The sequence below is a fragment of the Toxotes jaculatrix genome, chromosome 9 (genome assembly GCF_017976425.1).
Source record: "Toxotes jaculatrix isolate fToxJac2 chromosome 9, fToxJac2.pri, whole genome shotgun sequence".
In the NCBI taxonomy this organism is placed as follows: domain Eukaryota; kingdom Metazoa; phylum Chordata; class Actinopteri; family Toxotidae; genus Toxotes; species Toxotes jaculatrix.
In genome coordinates this window covers 12,753,462-12,772,612 of record NC_054402.1, presented here as the reverse complement: position 1 = coordinate 12,772,612, position 19,151 = coordinate 12,753,462, and the positions used below count along the sequence as shown (strand labels likewise).

At 40.5% G+C, this 19,151-nt stretch overlaps 3 protein-coding genes across 3 annotated transcripts in view; 1 reads left to right on the top strand and 2 right to left on the bottom strand.

The window, feature by feature from the left end:
• The window catches only part of cbl (Cbl proto-oncogene, E3 ubiquitin protein ligase), a 38,281-nt gene extending 30,467 nt beyond the window's left edge, over nucleotides 1-7,814 (bottom strand). Inside the window, exons 1-2 of the mRNA XM_041046925.1 lie at nucleotides 6,939-7,814; nucleotides 1,330-1,577 (exon numbers count right to left, since the gene is read on the bottom strand). Coding sequence (XP_040902859.1) covers nucleotides 1,330-1,577; nucleotides 6,939-7,085 — 395 coding nt within the window. The 5' untranslated portion in view covers nucleotides 7,086-7,814. The remainder of the gene's footprint in view (nucleotides 1-1,329; nucleotides 1,578-6,938) is intronic.
• Nucleotides 7,815-8,323: 509 nt separating this feature from the next.
• On the top strand, nucleotides 8,324-11,255 carry ccdc153 (coiled-coil domain containing 153). Its single transcript, XM_041046933.1, has 6 exons — nucleotides 8,324-8,390; nucleotides 8,478-8,546; nucleotides 9,190-9,309; nucleotides 9,544-9,636; nucleotides 9,749-9,879; nucleotides 11,052-11,255. Exons 1-6 carry the CDS (start codon nucleotides 8,339-8,341, stop codon nucleotides 11,178-11,180), a joined length of 594 nt encoding a protein of 197 aa, XP_040902867.1. The 5' UTR covers nucleotides 8,324-8,338; the 3' UTR covers nucleotides 11,181-11,255.
• A 6,910-nt stretch (nucleotides 11,256-18,165) lies between these two features.
• grik4 (glutamate receptor, ionotropic, kainate 4) overlaps nucleotides 18,166-19,151 on the bottom strand; it is a 132,397-nt gene continuing 131,411 nt past the window's right edge. The window contains exon 19 of the mRNA XM_041046130.1: nucleotides 18,166-18,990. Within this exon, the coding sequence (XP_040902064.1) occupies nucleotides 18,601-18,990 (390 nt within the window). The 3' untranslated portion in view covers nucleotides 18,166-18,600. The remainder of the gene's footprint in view (nucleotides 18,991-19,151) is intronic.

The following is a 19,151-nucleotide window of genomic DNA, read 5'->3' as shown; positions in this document are numbered from 1 at the left end:
TAGCATGCTCATAGTTCTGTGACAGTGAATGCCAGAAGAGCTGCACAGCAAAACAACCCAGCAGTACATTAAATAAACTGGTAACCAGTTTTGTTCAGGCTGTCATTAAAAACTCTACCTTATAATAATAACAATAAAAATAATAATGATAATTATAAAAATAAATACAAAATAAAATAACTACACTAGGCACATAAATGCATCCAATTTTTGGTCCTTATTTTTCCATTAACTTCTGCCCTCAGGCAGCAGTTTCTGTTCACCCATTTCCACATCCGCTCAACAGCAGCCAGATATAAAAGGCTGTTTGGACAACACAAAGGATTTTTAAAAATCTTCTGCAAGTCATCTTTTTCACTGCCAGCAAGCAAAACAACTGATCCAAAGACAGCTCTGGAGAAAGCCCTCACTGGGATAATATTTGATACTGGCTCACATCTTGTATGAAACACTCCCTTGAGAAAAATAATGAAGGCCATCATACTATTTCATTACATACTGTGTGTGATGTCTGTTACAACTACGTCTGAAAACATTTGCTCAAAACATTGTGAACTAAAGGGCATTTGTATATAAACAAGGAGGAAAGAACAGCTAGTCTACACCTCAGAGAACCTACTCACTAACAAAACAGTAACTTAAAAAGCTCTATTTTGCCTTGAGATCCTATTTTGTATCTTTTGTCTTTCAAAATATGTAATTTCTCTTTTATATTTTTGAAATAAGATCAATATCTTATTAATTACACACGTACAAGTGTCTACACATCATAAAAGAAATGTGCTCATTTTTAAAACAAACTGCACACTTGTGTCTCTGCATTCAGTTGGATAAGGATTACTGAATGTAACAGAAAAGAAAGAGATGGAGAAGGAGGCCCTGTGTGATTTCAGAAAAGAAAGCATTACAGTAAGACAGCAAGAAGAAGAGAAAATGTTTAAGTAGATGGTAGAGATAGGAAAGCAGAAAAACAAAGTGACAAGGAGGCAGGCAGGCAGCTGTAGATTAAGCGCCGTTCTGACCACATATGCTTGCATGCTCAAACCACAACACCTCTCTCCTCTTGTTTTTCAACATTATGAGATACAACCACCCTGAGGGTTAGGAATGGGTGCAGTTGTTCAGTCTGTGCCTGTGCAGTCGCAATTATTCAGAAAGAACTGTTGTATTAATGGGTTCATTGAGGAAAACCAACACAACATTTCAGGAATACAATTTGAGAAGAAAACAGAGAAACCAAATGGAGCCATTCTTCTCACCATTCAGTTCTGATCAGATCATATCCACTCAATTAATATTAAGCTAGACATCATACTTTTATCCACTTACCGGGGTTGCGAGTTCTCCTCGTACATGCGTTCCTTGCCCTCCTTGAACAAGCTGATGGTCTGCTTGGTCTTCTTTGTAAGGTTCTCCATGAAGACCCGGAAGTACTCGTTGTCCCCCAGAGTCTCCATTTTGCCCTCATAGCGAGACAAGATGGTGCGCAGGTGCTGGTAGGTGTCTGGCAGCAAATCCAGGATGTAAGGGGGGCTGTTCTTCAGAGCCAATTTGGGGTTTTGGCACAGGCGCACCACCTGCAGAAAGGGAGGATGTGAGGGGGAAGACAAGATACAGTTACAGACAAGATATGGGCGCGAGAGGGAAGTCAGATAAGAGAAAAGCAACACAGAAGATGTGTTAGAAAGAAAGTAGTGAGAGAGGTTAAAGGAAAGTGACAGAGGAAGAAAATCTAAGAATTTTCTCAAGTGTCACTATGTATTTTCATTCTGTAGATTAGTAAGAAGGAGCTTTGCATGATATAGCTCTTTTCTGTATCAAGGCACTTAACTTTAGTGCAGAATATTGTCTGTGAGCCCGGATGAGAGACACGCAGAATGGAAAATGCCAACAAAGTTGAAGACTGAAAGAAAGACCCTTAAAAGCCCTGTCAAGCTTGGAGCTTTTAGACTGTGGCACATCTACACATTATGCAATTGAATGCAGTATCACTGATTTAAGCCCTTATAGCATCACGCGTTATTTTACCACTGTCACACTACTTGCTTTTCTATCTACACAAAAAAACATGGAGGTGAAAAAGGACGATGGCATACCTGCATTCATCCATGCACGGTTTCTGTTGTCATTGCGAAGCAAATTATGTCCATTCCTGATTAATTTACCACGTGGATGTCTTTTTGTAGACGTGCAGAGGAATGCTTGCAACCTATTTTGCGTCCACCATGTCAATAATCATGGGTCACCACAGTCTGATTCTCCACTTCTTCAGCTGTTAATCTGTTTACACTTCCTCATTTCAATCTGCACATTCTATATCACTTCTGGCTTAAAAACACATATTCTCTCTACTCAACATTTGAGTGTGACTGCTTTGCAAATTTGAACAGCTGAAGCACTGACTGCGATACAGACAATGTGGATATGAGCTTCACCTACAGTGTCGCAAAATAAACCTTTCAAGTACAAAAGCCCAAAAAAATCTTAAAAAGAAAAAGAGCCTGTTTTTACGGACACAAACCATTGAATAACATCAATCATTGACACAACAGAGGGACAACTGTGTAATGGGTGAACAGGGGGATAATCTTCTAGAAAACATGTAAATTTAGATCTGGCCTATCAATGGTCAGACCACAGGAAATCAACTACATGCTTGAGTCAAACATGTTCACCAGACTGTATGAATGCATGTTTCATCCTCACTAATGTTCAACCTTTCTTCACCCATCTCACTGTACTGCTGCACTGTGTCTGAGTCACTTGGTTGACCATTACAAAAGACACTGGCAGGAAGCCTGGAACACTCTGTCATTAAGCTCTATAAGGACATGGTTGCTGTCATATTTACCACTGGATTCAAGTTTAACTTGTGTGATCGAAGTGACACAAAACTACACTTCATTCAGAAATTCAGGGGTTTCATGTCCTTATTTGAACCAGCACTGATATGGAGGTAGGCTGTCAGCTTCAATGGTGACCAAACAATTGCATGTCAACAACAGGACATGGCTCATTCTTTTGTAGACCAGGCCAAATTATTGTCTACTAATCATGTCTGAGTGTTAGAAAGAAATATGGCAGGAATAGCAGTACAAGAATGTCGGTTTTAATTTCCTTGCCTCTTCTTTTGGGAACCCATCGGTTTGTCATTATGGGAAAATTAAACTTTAAAAGACTTAGAAAGGACTTCAGTCATTTTGTAACGGGAGTAAGTCTGGAACCACACAGAATTTTCAATTATCATCAACAGTAAAACAATTTTAATTTAAATGCATGAATATTCTGCAAAAATCTGTGATATGATGACATGGTTTATTGTAAACATATTGACAATTTTGTGTGATTCTGTGGCGCTGACAAAAACAGCTAGTCGTCTAACCCTCAGGCAGTACGAAGCAGCAGATTTTCAGCATTTCATCTTATTTAAAAATGTAGCGTTTAAATGTGGGCATATCTACGAATATTGGAAAAATGATCAACTATTCTGATGATCAATAAATTTGAGATTGTGTTGGGCATTTCTCCACTATTTTCTGACATTTTATAAACCAAACAAATAAATGTCATTTGTAAGGGAGTTTTCCCTTCCTATTCACAAGGTACCTAACATTAAGAGATACTTAAACCCTGCTTAATATACTGAGAGCGGAACATATTAGGAATATTTGATCCCGGGTTGTAAATGGGCCACTGCAGTCAGACCAGTCAGTTCATCATCACTGTATCAAATGCCTCTCAAAAAGAATGAGGTCACACTTAACTGCTAGGATATTTTAAGCAGTATTGCTTTCACGCAAAATGTTTTTAGCATGTGGGTCTTCACTGGTATGAAGAAAAGCAAAGGTCAGCTTCCTACTGACAATGAGGGTCAAGGGATCACAGGTGCAATGTCTAAAAGCAATTTAGACTATATCAATACTTCTAACTCTTCATTTAAAGATATACATTTGAAATCCATAGTTTTCAACAGACATCAGGGATAACCAGTGCATAAAAGCATTGCTGGGCTGGACACTACAAATGCCAATATAGATTGTTTTAAGCATTGAGAAATGCAACTAGGAAAAAAATAGTCGTTACTAATATTAGTCATAAGGATTATCCTGACTGCATTCAGAATTTGACTAAAGGAGATAAAATTAACAATGATCTAATGATTTAATCTATTTAAATAATTTCAACTACCAAAACTAAGATGCAACTGAAGGAGAAAGAAGAACTTACAGTTGCCTTGAACAACTTCCACTAAATTGCATGCAGCACAGTAAAATAGCAGTACCTTTTGTATGCTTTGTGTAATTTGGATAATTTGCTTGTGGTTGATATCTGGATATGAGCCGATTTTTCATTTGAGTACACTGGCAACTGAACTGAAAGCTAATATGTCTTCAGTATCATTACAAACCTTGTGTCCTCATTCCGCACCCTTCTTCAGGCCTCCACGTGCAGAAGGTTTACACTGGTTATGTCTGAGACCAGATAAGCCTGTTGCCAAGGTTATACCACTAACATTATCATCTTCAACGCTAACACTTGCATCCAAACCTCAGCCAAACACATGTACCTGTATGCAAAGCAACAACTGAGTACTCTCGTGAGTCAGGGTATATTAAATCTACTGCCTTGAAGTAAAATGTTGAGTGCCTCTAAGCTGAACTGCATTCCACTCATCCTTTTCTCTCTTCTCTCAGTCTCTCCAGGCTGATTCTACACCTGACACAGACCTAGTAGTTTTTGAATCACATTCAAGTTGTTTTAAGGTTAACCAGACTGAAGAAAAGTTGTCCCTAGTTGAATTTTTGTTAGACTTTAGCTATAAATATTTTGTGCTTCCTCGTTTCAGCAGAGCTCAGAGACCATTCCTGGGAAAGATATTTTGCCCTTCGTCAAAAAATGAGGAGAAACGACTATTTGTTCATTCCCCGAAAGTTTTCAATTTCGCAATATGGATAACATTTTAAGAAAGTCTGATGATAAAATATGTTGTGCAACTGAATTATCCATTTATTTTCCATGAATTTCGTAACTGCATGAAAGCACGACTTTTTTGGTGTCAACACTCAAAAAAGCCTGAGTTAATGTTTTAAAGCTATGCTTTAGACACAGCAGTGACTGCTGTCGTACCACATTTATTTGGGTACAAAAGGCATGAAAAGGAACAACAAAATGAAAAAAAAAATATCTGTGTACTACATGAAAGGGAAGAACACAATTTCTGTCTAGCAGACAATGTAGCTGATAAAATTCCGTATTAAACAGCAACCTTAAGGTTTTGATTAAAGAGTAGCAAATTAGCCTGAAGCATGGAGCAAGCCAACAGAATAGACAGTTCATTACTATTAAAAAGTTTAACCCTTAGATGTTGCATTAACACCTAATGCTTAAACAGATTTTCAGTTGCTAAACTAAGAAGACACCTCTGGTCAGGGCATCACAAATTTAGCGTTTAAGTCAAAAGCTGGAACACAAGGATTTCATAATTAAACTTTGTTATGCTGATTACTTTAAGAATAGGCAAGGCCTGACCTCATGCCTCTGATAAAATTTAACTTAGTCTGGTGTGGGAGGTGTTTTCAAAGAGAAACTGTATTATTCTGCAAGCGTTGGTCTACAGCGTATGCTGGAATGTGGTTTTCCTTAAGACAGCGCTGAACAACATTTCCGCTGCTATTTAAAACAATCTAGTGGAGTAAAAATACCTCTGATCTTATAGTCTTTCAAATGGTAAGATATTTTTTTTCCTCTCACTGGTGCTGTCCCTCAGCTTTTTTGCTGGGTCAGCTTAATACTGTAAATTATTCCCATACTGTAAACTGCAAAAGCTAACTGGACTGTGCAAGTGGTTTAAGTGGTGTAAGGCCAGCTGTACAGTCATCTTGTCTGGACTGCACTTCATGATGTAGAGAGAGAGACACACAACTTTCAAGCAGAGTGCTGAACATTCACTAGTAACAAGAAAAAAGATAGTGATGTTGCAGTGTCTCTTGTGTTTTCTTTTGTGTGTCAGGTACAGGACCTCCTAAAATGTGAATCAGTCCCACTGGACAATCTGCAACAGATGCTAATGGAGCACACTGGAATGTGGTTTCTTAATAATAGCTTTGTAAAAGGGCTTAACATCAGAGCTCTACACTCAGGCCTCAAAGAGGAAGAGAACACACAAAAGAGTGTCTTGTCTTCCTTTTCTCACTAATATAGCTGTGTGAATCTCACAGGAAACTGGGGGTCAAACTGCTACAGCTTTTTTTTTTTTTTTTTTTTGAGAAGTGAAGCTGTGAAATGAGTCTCCACTCTGAAAAAGCATAATTGGCCTAGTTAGATGGACGCGTTTACTTTACTATTTCTCAGTGCTTTGTTTCCAAGAGGTGACAGACAGTTCACTGTAGACATTTCAACAACAATATACAGGAGGAACTGTTATTGTGCTAGCAGCCCTGTAATTTCTGTACGCTGCCATTGGTTTGCTAAATTCAATTCCTGTATAGTATGTCTCTGCTTTTTTTTTTTTTTGCTAATATGTACGACACATCTTAGAATCCAAAGGTGGTCCAACAAGTTGGATATAACACGATATGACAACTAGTTAGCAGAGTGGCACAGCACTAGCAAACAGATGTGGTGATGAAAGCCTTTCTCTGTCCCTGGGCTAATGTTAATATTACGCTGCTTTAAAAGTCTCTGTCTTTTAAAGTGTTGCTAGGTAGCCTGGGACTTAAGGTACAGAGTAGTGTGCTTTAGGTTAGCTAATTAGCTAACGTTGGTAAACCAAGTCTTCGTCCCAGATGACTAGCTAACTTAACGTTAGCAACGCCAGACCTGCAGCAGGCGAAGATTAGCTAGCTTATCGCTAGTTAGCTGCGGTTAGCTAGCAGTCGCCCTAGGCACCCAACGCTATGGCTAACGTTAACAGCTAATTAACGGTGATCACCACAAACCTTGTCCATCAGTTTCCAGCATTTCTCTACCGTCTTTTTGTCCACGGCCCCGGGCTGGTGATGGGAGTGGAGGTGGTGATGGTGTGGCTGGAAGGCATCCTTCATCATTCCGATGAGCCCCCCGCCTTTCTTCAGGTTCCCTGCCATGTTCGGGCTCGGCTGTGGTCGGCCAGAGCGGCAGACAGGCGAGGCAGGGCAGGGGTCAGGGGGACCGAACCGCCGCCTGGAGTTAGCTGGACCAGGCGATGGTGATCCGGCACCCCCCGGCGAGGACAGCGCCCGAGCGGCGAATCCGAGCCAGGGTCCGACGGGGGGTAGAGGGAGGGAGGGATGACTATCGGATAAATGCTCCCATCAGTAAACCTAACATCAGTTTGCCAGATAAATGTCCCGATTGTGACTGAAACAAGCCCCTCAGTCACTCACACCCTGTGCAAGCCGCTCTGTGCTGCAGCTAGCTGTGCTGCTCTGTCTCTCTCTCTGCAGGGACCCACGCAGGCTAATTAGCAGAGCAGCAGACCTGTATCCACTCGCCCTCAGCTGGAGGACAATGGCACCGTTTCTCTGCCCAGAAGCCTTGTGGACTGAAGTGCGTCCTTTCTTCTCGACAAACCCCGATGTCGTTCCCCTTTTTTTGTCAGCAGCAGCTCTTTTCGCCTGTGCTCTGTCTTGACGGGAAGTTCAGTGGAAGTGTGACAGTGTCAGCCCTCCTCTGCGGGCTGTGAGGCTGACGACAGAGAACACTCACCGATGACTGAGGAGAGGAAGTTGCGCTCAAAAGTGCGAAAGCTTCTCGGATATTGACGGGAATAGGGGTGAATAAATAATTGTGGGAATTAAACATTGCCTAGGATTTTTCTGTTTCCCCCCCGTGACGTGTATGTGCGGCCCTTTCCTTTCCTGTACGTCCCCTTCCGTTAGCCCCCTCCCCGCCTCTCAAAACCCAAACTCCACGCCTTCCTTGTGCGCGTTCACGATCAATGAATGTGCTCGGGTGCGCGCATCTGCCTGTGCAGCATTCATAAAACGTTCAGGAGATGCTGAATGCAGCCTTGAATTCTCCAAGCGCGGGCCTTGGTCACCCCTGACAACAAAGGACGCATTGACATGTCTCACTAAAAGTAAGGATCCAATTTCATGGCCCGTGTGCATGAGCTAAAAAGGCTGCTGTGCCCCAGTCTAGTTGTGATAGGCTGTTAAAGAAGTCAATCAACTATCAATTAAGCTGGACAGTTAGTGCCATGGCAACTCACTCTGGTAACCAGTGATCAGCAACAAAGACTCATCCTTGTCTGTAGTTAGTGTAGGCCCTGTGTGTCTGTCTGTAGTTAGTGTAGGCCCTGTGTGTGTATACTTTGTGGGTTCAAAGGACTGAGCAGGCAGCTTCACAGCATGCAAACATGCCTCCAAAGAAAAAGACAAAAAAGACCACGAAGAAGAATCCAGAAAAAAGTAACTTTGCTTGTGAGATTATTCACATTTTTTGCTTTTGTGATCCAAAATTGGCCTTTTTTTGGAAGTATTATTGTCTTACTACAGGTGACACTGACTTGGAGGCAAAGTATAGGCGCAGTGTTCTGGATATAGCCACCCTACAGGATCGCATTGGTGAGAAGCTGTTTTAAGTTGGGTTTATTCTGTAGAGTGTGTTTTAATTAAAAAACTGGCAAAACTATTGTACATTACTTCCAGGGTCATAGTGAAGGTGAGTTTTTATTAAAATAAATAAATAAATAAATAACCTATTTAAGTTGTGCCAAGTGCCAAAATTCATATTCTATAGGGTCTTAAAAGTGACTGATGAACAATGTTTTAGGGCTGTAGTTCTTTTTTCAGTTTAATTTATTATTCTTTTAGTCTATAAAATGTTCCACCTTGCCCAGCTACAACAGTAAAATGCTACTTATTAATACATATTTCTGCATGATAATACTTACATTAGAATAGAGTATTTTTACATTGTTGAAGTTTCACTGTTACTGAAGTAAAAGATCTGAATATTTCACTTACCAATGGGAACTATACTAGCACTATCTGTACCACCTATAACAGTTAATTACTGTTTATATGTTAAAGCATAATTGGATACTCGAGCATGTTTCACTAATGAGGCTTTAGTTTTCCAACAGAACTGTAGTTGGAATATATAAATTTTTTTAACAAAGGGTTATTGCTGCCTCTGCTTAAGAAAAACTAATTCTGCCTCTCATCTGTACATTCATGCATGAATATGTTTGTGTGATTATCACAGCTTTACAGTGTGAGTCTGTAATAAAGGTCCAGTCTGATAGAATTGACCTGAGGAGACACATGAGAGACATGGAGCAGAAGCTGCAGCACGAGAGACAAGACCACAGGGACGTCAACTCTGGTACGGCACAGATGGGGCATGAATCAACAATTAGCCTGCCTTTTAATAACCTGAGATAAAGCGTGGATCCCTTTGGGAATGAGGACAAGGGGTGTGTTTGCCAAGGTTAGACTAATTTTTGAGGAACAAAAAGTCTAATTAGCTGGGCGCCTAAGCTGATTGCTGTATTAGCCTTACAAAGTGAATCAGCAATGAAGGCTAAGTGTGACAGCTTTCACACAAATGTCATTCCAGACCTCAGTCGGCAGTACAAAACCATGCAGACAGAGCTCACCAACAAGGTGAAGAGACTAGAGAAGGAGGTCAGCCAGCTGAATGAAGAACTTGGTATGAATACATCTAATTTTAAAGTCTATACTTAAATGAATAAAGACATTGGAGTGCCAGTTAGTACACAAATTAAAAGTGATGGCATGCCTGTATGCGTTTGTCTGCCAAGCCTTGTGTCAGGAGGAACTGAGGAAAGAGAAAAGAGAGCGTGAGCAGATGGAACAGGAGAAGGACGCCACCATAGCTGACCTCCAACACAAGCTGGACAACATGGAAACAGACTATGAGAAAGTCCTACATGTGAGTGTAACACAGGCCAATTCAAATGAAAGCTAATACAAACGGATCCAAAGAAAGCTCTGAAGCAGCTGCAGCTGCCACTAACAGGACTCTGTAGGTTTGACTAGACATCTTTGAGGCCCCTTGTGCTATATACTTGCATATACAGGTATGCAATAAGCCAATTAGGATGAGTCATTCCCTCGGTCCCCATTCCTTGTCTACTTTTCTATAGCGACTTAATGTCACTAATGGCACTATGCTGACATGAGGGTGTGAAAGACTAGTGCTTCACAGAGAAGTGCACTGAGACCAGCCTTGTTTCAACTAGGCCATGCATCACACTGAACGACAGGTCAGGTGGGATGTAGCTTTTATTCTGACTTAATTTTGTAGATACTATGATACCACTAGCACTCACTGAGTCAGAAAGTATAAAATCCTACATACAAACACTTTAAGGGCACAGGGGTCATCAGATTTTGCCCTTAAGCTTCTTTAGATGGCAAAGCCGACATTACCAGGTGTAATGCTGTAATTAGCTTCACTGCTGCTTCACTACTTACATGAAGGAGAATCCTTTGTTTGTAACCTGGGTCACAGTTTTGTCCGGTAAACCTGTGGGTTAACACACCATTGTACTGACTTCTATCACTTTAGATATAACATATAGCACTCTGATGGAAACAGACAAAAGCCTCAGACAATTTTGAAGGCCTCAACCAGCTGTCAAACGCAGTTATTTGGACAACTAAGCAAAGGTGATTATTAAAACTCTGTACTCCAATCATTTGTTAAGACTCAGGTTGTAAAATAGCAGAATTTTCCATTAGGGCATAGCAGATGAGGAATGGGGTCATTATTGACCTTTTATAAGTACAGCCACATTGACTGAGCACAGACAGTACATGCAAAATTTTAGTGCACAGATCTTTAAAGATAAGTTATCAAGCCTGGAGCCCCTCTTACTCAGCCTGTGATTATAGCACTAGGATTTTAATATGTAATTATCATTATTTCTCTCTTTCCCAGTATGACACAGAATCTAATTATGCCTCTTCTCCATCAGCTCTCTCCTGAAACTCATCAGAGTTAAAGGTGGTTAAAGGGGGGAGTGATATAAGGTTAGACAACTGGGTGATTTAAAGTGAAATTTTTATCTTGCATCTCCTTTTTACTCACGTTTTCTGCAGGATACTCTAGACAGCCTGACTTCCCAGCTGTCTGTGGCTCAGAAGGGGTGGGAAGACAAGAGCACAACCCTTCATCAAAATTACAAGGGACTTCTCTCTGAATTTGGCCTGAATGCGCTGGACATCTGAAAGACAGGCTCCTCACAAATGAAAGCAGCTGCTCTTCTCAGTGAAACACATTTGTTTAATGTTGTATGTACACCTTCTATTTCATCCAACTGTTACATCTGTGTTAGGTTCAATTGAAAGCGACGTCCGCGACAGCATCTATTTGCAGCTCACAATTTAGAATGCCTAGCATACAGATGGATGTTGTTATTATATTATATTTAACCATCAGAGTAGAAAATAGAGTTTTCTCTGCATTCATTCAGTAGTTCATGTAGTGTCTGTAATGTTGTGTATTGCCCACTAGATGTAGCAAATGACTGTTTGTGGTTGCCAGTATATATTAGATACTTAAACATTCTCAGGTTGCCATAGTGTGTATTTGGTATTTTATGTGTGTAAATAGGTGGTTTACTTTGTTCTATTTAAGACAAGATTTTTTTTTAAAATGCAAAAGCAAAGTATGTGAGGATTAGCATCACTCTAACATGGTATGAAAAGAATGAAATTGGGAAAAAGTATACTGTACAACAGGTAGACATGATAGCAAAAATGACAATGTAGATACAATGTCTCAGGCTATGTTTAATGTTGAGTCAGTCACCCAGACACTAAATATGGTAACAAGCAAGAAAGAGGAAGGCGAAACGGACCACATGAGCCACAGAGATGTAGGAGACAAATTTCCCACCACTGCTAAACTGAAATATTACCACACTGCAGTGTTGTGAAGGAAAATATAAAAAAAGAAACAAAAAGTAATGTTCAATATGAGGTAGACTAACAATAGACAACAACAAGAGAGAGGCAAAATAACAGTTAATGATGCAGGAAATATGATTTAGCTGCCCAGCATCGATAAAACCCAACTTCCCCTGCGGGGAGCCAGATAAACAGATTTTACTTCCAAGGCTGTCATTTGTGCATCTTTTTCATGGCCCAGTGCAAATTTTTTTTTAGCATCTCATCTGTGAGGTAATGAATCATTTACTCAGGGATTAAGATAATTCTGTGCTCTAATGACCAATTAACACAGGAACTCAAGGGGCCTTTATCTGAAAACCAATATTTTCTCCTCAAACCATAAGGAGCTGTTGCCTTCAGAGGGTGTGTCTCTGTTTGCTGAGGGTTTAATGGGGTTGACTGTAGTCATCCCAGTTCTCAAAAATGAGATATGCATTATGTACTTGTTAAAAGGGGAATGCAAAATGGCTATAAAAATACTCACTAGTAGCCTGTGGTGGAAGAAGTTCTCAGTAAGTTGTAAAGCACCAATACTGCAACATAAAAATACTCCATTACACGTGAAAGTCCTGCATAATACAGCAAAGTACAGACATATTCTCAGCCAGACTTTCCACTAATCTCAGCTTTTCTGTGAGACACTGGATAATTTTACCTCATTGGGCCTTGAACAGAGACTTAGATAAAGCCTCTGAGAGGTTTAAACAGGAAATGTCTTTTTAGTGGCATTGTGAAAACTCAGACTTTCAAGGGGCCCTGCCTAGATACTGTTTGCTTGTATGGGGTAACAAGCTAAAAGGTTTAAGCTTTAACAATGCAAGTTTCTAAGCTTGAAATCTATTGTTTGGAAATGTATAGTAACTATAGCTATGAAATAATTGTAATGGAGTAAAGAGCACAATATTTCCCTCTGAAATGTTGTGAAATAAAATTATAAAAGTATATAAATAAAAGGTACTACCTCTCCTGGTAATAGTGTATACTTAGTAAGTATAGTACCTAAGGTGTATAAACCATTTTCCTACAGGTTTTTGCACAAGTAGTAGGCAGAACAAGACATAAGACACTGTTTTGTTGATGGTGCACATGATTAATGAACAGATTCTGATCTGAACCCTGCAAATGTTTGTCTGCTGCCGTCGAAGCATTTGCTCAGAGATAGATGATACTCTATAAAAAGTGGCGTCATTACGGAAAGTGACTGATGTGTGCTTCAATCTTTGAGACTTTCATCCAAGGTCAACAAAGACTTGTCGTGCCAACATTCAACACAACTGTGTTTTCTGAGTTTTATCTAAAAAAAAAAGAAAAAAATATGAAAGAACTCATGTTCATGTTTGCCTTGATCAATTCCACTATAAAAAAACTGTCTGGTTTTACTTTTCTGGTGAATACCTGACAAAGAATGTTGACTGCTGTAGTTCCACTGGAATTTGACTGGGCTTTCTACTGCGTCTGATCAGCTTTTGGGTAATGATTTTATGAAATAGCCTCCAGCTGATGAATCAAGATGCCCACACTGTGATGTCCCATGGAGGCAAATACATGAGAGTACAAATACATCCTTGCATGCACACATGCTCACTGTAACCCCCCCCCCCCCCAACACACACACACACACACACACACAAAACTAGGTAATCAATGCTTCCCTGTCTGTTGCCCATCAATCAAGACAGGAATGAATAGTGAGGGAACGGAACACAAAGTAAATGAAGCTCCATTTTATTTCTCTGAAAGACAAACAATGTAAAGATGTTTTGGTCAATATGTTCAACAACAACTGTCAGCGAACAAAAGGCTGTATAACAGCCTTGACAGCATCTCACCTTGGAGAGAATTCTCGTACTCCGAATACCTTTTCTTTGAACACACAACAACAACAAGCCTTTTGCAATTAATTGCCAGCAAATCAATAGGAAAGCTCTCACTTAAAAATGTGCACCAGCCTCACTGTGTATTAGGTAGATCCTGCTGATAGTCTGTTATGTCTTTAAATTATTGGTATCCTTGGAATAGGTGCTTGTCAGTGGCCGTTATTGAGTGGATGTATACATGTACGCTTTGAACCTTGGGAAATCCGCTGTCAGAGAAGGCAGCGGATTTCCAAGTAATTATTTTACAAATGGATGCAAATATGGCAGTAAGAATATGGGTTGAATAGATTTAACAATTGCTATTAGAAAGCAATAAAATGACACTGGATGCAGAGTTAAATACCCACAATATTCTAAAAATGTCTAAATATCCCAGGTTTTGTGTTTTGGTTTCATAGAACTGGACACAGAGATTGTGAAGTCTTAAAAAAAGTTTATGTGAGTGAAGTGCCAAAAGAAAAAAAAAATGTTTTTTTGTGGAATGGGTTAGAAAAGTTACTCTGCAGGTGTAATGGGATGTGAGCTGTTAGTGTGGCGAAATGTGTCAGACTCTGTACGCTATAATTCCTAAATCCTTGCAGAATAACAATCAATGACAGGTAAACTGGTATTGCTATGTGCTACAACTGGGTAAGCTCAAGGGGTGAATTAGATTTTCACACACCTCTGCAGGCACTCAGTGCTCATCATGGGCTCCATAAATCCAACAGCAGCTAGGCAGTGGTGGGTAGAGATGCACTTAATTTATGGACCTGGAGCACCAGAGGCAGGAGGAGAAGCATGAGCATGATGAAATAAACTTGACACAGCAGTGGCATACAGGTGGCGGTGAGTGTTTAATGTGAGTGTGTGTGTCACTCTTGTAAGAGTTATGTGGGTGTTTGTACATATGTGTGTGTGCTGTGGATATGCAGAATGACGTGCAAGTTGGTGACGCACTGAAAAACTTGTCATCTCTAATGTTGCAGTGGAAAGATTGTGAGACAGGCACTCAGAGGAGAGGAGAGAGAGAGAAAGAGAGAGTGAATTAAACTGTAAATCAGATGCAGGGTGTTGCATGGTGTTCACTCACTATCCTGAGGAGAGGGAAATATCCACTGAAAATCACAGTGATAGATGGACCATGGGTGAGTGGATGCGTATATAGCACATGAGTGAGTTGTTAAACTCATTAGCCTCTGTTAGACTTCCCACCCACACAAATTCTCAGCTGTTCAACGGAATCACAAGTGTGCTGACGTTAATTCAGTTATGGGAGAGAAACAAGAGATATATGCACCAGTTCCCTCCGGTTCACTCAACAATTGTCATGTTTACTCAGCTAGAAACCCATACATCCTCGTACTGCTTCTCTGCATGTGTAGCCTACATGTCACAACAAAACCAGGTGCACCGTCTGAATATTCCTCCTGGTTGAATAATTAAACCTGAAAACCTGAACCTGAAGTGCACTCAAAAGCTATTTAGCAGGACAGATCTGAACAGCTCAGAAGGTCAAACATATCAGAGCAAAGAAGAGGAGACAAAACCAGAACCCCACAGAATGGAGACTGTTTTAAGAAATGTATTTATAATGGAATAAAAATGTCAACATAAGAAAAAGCATATAAAATATAGCAGCCAAACCCTGCCATCTCTCTCAGTGGTCTCCCAGCGAAGGTCGCCCAGTGTTTCAGAGGGATTTGTTTTAATTCTTACTCTACTGCTCTTCATGCCTTCAAGGTAATTGGCAATCTCATTCCAACTACGCTTGATTTAGCACCCCTGTAAATGTTTTTAGTGTTTAAGAAGTTAGCATCAGGTGCAGCGAGAGCCTCCTTGCTCTCATGAGTTCCTTAGTGACATTCAGCAAATTGATAGAAACTTCTTTTATAAAACTGTTAATGAAATGTGGGTCTTTTTCTTTCTTTGCTATTTGCTTGGCAATTTACCTTTAACAAGATATTATATAAAGAAACATAGAAAGTTTACATTAACTGTCTGTGAGGAGTTTTTTTTTTTTTTTTTTTTTTTTTAATCATTATGCTCAAAATATGTGACTGTGTCCATACTGTAAGTGTGTCTAAATGGTATAATGGGTCCATTTAAACATTTTATGCATTTAGGTCTGTATCTCTCTCTCTTCTATTAACATAATAAAAAACAACACTGGACCATTACTAGAGAACCCTGTTGATCATTCTGTATTTACACACATCTTATGTGGGACAATAATAGCTCATTACTGGGGGATTAGGTGCACTGCTGTGATTGGCTCCTCAGAAGATGATAACATAATACCTCGGCTAGTCCCTTTCATTCCTACGGTGTATCAAATCTTTAATGCTGTTTCAAACACAGGTGTGTTCTCATGGGAGTTCAGACACACTGCAGACCTGAGTCGAAATGCCATTTGAAGTCCTGAAACACTTTTCAGCTACTGATTGAGCCGACATTGAAAAAGGAGGGCAAAAGAGCCCCTTCCAATAGAAATTCCACTCATTTGTGATTCCAGTCACCCAAAATGTTGAGTGCCATTAATTCACTGAAAACTAAGTATTAGTCCAATTGTGCTAACATTACAGTTCGCTCCAGGTCTGTCAGCAGTTTGTCCACCTCAATATCACATGTTCCCCAGCTTTTAGAACAGCATACCAATCAAGACCAGTAATGCAACGGCAAGTACTTGAAAAATACAGAGGCAGTTCGGGTGAAATAATGTTGCTGTGCATATGAAATGGTTAAAACAAATGACAGAATTATTCAACAACCAGGCTACAGTGTGACCACACATGTATGAGAGTGTCTAAGGGTCAACATGATTTTACATGAACATAGACACATATATTTAAACATGGTGAATGATCAATGAGGTGGACTCCTCCTTTAAACAATCACCTCCTTTTTCCAGGTTGCTACTTTAAAAGAGCATTTGCAACAAATTTCTAACCATGACAAACAGCAGGTGAAAATTGACAAAGATAAAAAGTGAACATTGCTAATAAAAATAAAAGAGATATACTGCAGCTTTTTACCTTCAAGCCATGTGGAGTCGGTGGCCTAGTTCTGAGGGATGGTGACTGACAGAACCTGATGGGCAGATTTAAAATGATGGACACATCAGAGATATGCAGTGGAGACAGGGGGATGACCGCTGATTCCCACTGTGCAACATTCAGGTTATCATATGGTAACACCTTCAAACTAGTCAAGTGTCACAGTCTACGCAGAAAGGAACTGGATCCTAAGAATCCTGATGCTGGTAGTTTGTTCTCATTGTTTCACTGGAGGTATTCCTGATGTAATGTAAATAAAGACAGCTATTCTTTCAGTCAATACATCCAAACTGAATTCTTACATTATAAACAGTGACTGAAAACTAGAATCACTGAATCGTTTCAGTACAGCTTCAACTCATTAGATTTTACAAACTTCAAATACTGTAATCACCAAAATTTGAACTGGTATGCGACTGATTAAATGATCATTCAGTTTTTCTCTGCATCGGTTTGCATTAAAAATGAGTCTCCTAAGGACCCAATTAATGTATTCAAAGTTTGGTTTGGGTTTTTGCACGAATAAAAGTTTATAAATGTCAGACAGCATCTAGGCTGATCTGAACTGAAATACTCCTCCAAGCAGTGTGTAAAACATCACATTCAATAAAAGTTTAACTGCCTTGACATTTAAAAGAACTCAAGTCAACTGCTGAAATAACGCCCCCCCCCCCCCTTCTTTACCATGGACTTGCTGTTTTTGGTTGGTTCTGCTATATATCATGAAACCTGAATCATTTTTCAATACACGAGATGGTGAAAACGACCTCTAACCCCTAACAGAGAGTGGATATGGTGCAGGAGATATATTTTTTCTTAATGAGAGATTGTAAAGAGGATGGGTAGCGAGACAATAAATGTGTCATGGTGTCAAAGACAAAGGACAGATGGGAGAAGGTTATATCAGGACAGAGGCAGAAGGAAATACATGGATGTTTTTGTTAATGTGTGATTGTGTGTGTGTAGCCATCATGTCTTTAAGCAGAACTCAAAACAGGTAATCTTTCTTTCAGCTTCTCAGCCACCACTTTAGCTCAAATGAGCACCTGCCAACACCCCTGGACATGCATCGCTGTCTTTCAGAGATAACAACAGTTAAAACATTTTTAATAGAATATCACTACTATGAAAGAAGTCCATGTGTCTTTATGTCTCTGTTTTCTAGGTTGAGTTTGTTGTCTTCTCAAGGCTGTGGTGCTTTCTTCAGCCACAAGATAATACTTATGGTTTTTGGCACTTTCAAAATAAAAGGATTTGAAGGATGACCTTGCATTAGTCTGTTTATCTTTGCAGCTCCTCAGAGGCCAATATACGTTCACACAGTAAATTGTCAGATAAAAAAAAGGAACTTGTTTGAAGTTTTTTTCATAAGAACAATAGAATAACAATATTCATTACTGATAATCCAACAGAGGACAGAAATAATTTAAAAATGAAAAAAAAGAAACAGCACAATGATAAATGACTGAAAATACTGCATAGTACAAATGCCCCGTAGCTGTTTTTGCCCGTCCTGTTTTACACGGTACAGAGGGCCAACAGGGACAGACCACAACGAGACAGACTCATCAGTTTTTCCTATGACCGAGGAAAAAACTTCACCCAAGGAGATTCCAAAAACTGACTGCTGGCTATTGCCTCTAGGGCAAAAAAAAGTCCACAGAATTGTCCTGCCCTTTAAGACCAAGCTCCGAATGGCTGTATCAAAATACCACGTGATCTTTGATCCCTGGAAACTAGAGAGGTGGCTGCTGGGAAAGTCAGTCCTGTTGGAATCGCCGGGTGTTATTCAGGTTCACTGCTATTTGTGGTCTTGTCCCACTCTATGCTTTCCTCACTGTGTGTGGGAGATGGGAGGGCCCCAGTGGCCCCTGCAGGACGCATCCTCAGTCCCTGGAATCGTCGGCACTCGGGGCAAATGCGGATGTGACTGCACCCTCTGGCAACCAGGGCAGCCTCCTGTGCCAGTCTGTGGGAGAGGGGTTCAGGCAGTCCCGTGCCCCCGCACAGCTTGCCATTGCTGAGGCTCACGGCGGCAGCTCGTGCCCGGCGCTCCTCCAGAGGTAAGGGCCGTGGCCGCAGCATTGAAGCCGCTCGCCGGCGCCTCACCTGCAGGCTGTCGCGACACAGTACGATTCCCTGGAGCTCCCGCAGCATCTCCTCACACACTGACTGCTGCAAGCACACACACAGGGAGAGAAAGATAGGGGAGAGGGGGATAAGAGAGGGAGAGAAAGGGATAGAGGCCAGACAACTCACTGACTGACTGACTTGATCAGAACAGACTGATGGACATCACAGACACATAACACACACACATATTTCATGGTTATCTT

Excerpts from the sequence above, each read along its gene's own strand:
- ccdc153 (XM_041046933.1), top strand. The coding sequence starts at position 8,339 with ATGCCTCCAAAGAAAAAGACAAAAAAGACCACGAAGAAGAATCCAGAA. Across the intron at positions 8,547-9,189 it reads CACCCTACAGGATCGCATTG|CTTTACAGTGTGAGTCTGTA; the intron begins GTGAGAAGCTGT and ends TGATTATCACAG. Across the intron at positions 9,880-11,051 it reads ACTATGAGAAAGTCCTACAT|GATACTCTAGACAGCCTGAC; the intron begins GTGAGTGTAACA and ends CGTTTTCTGCAG.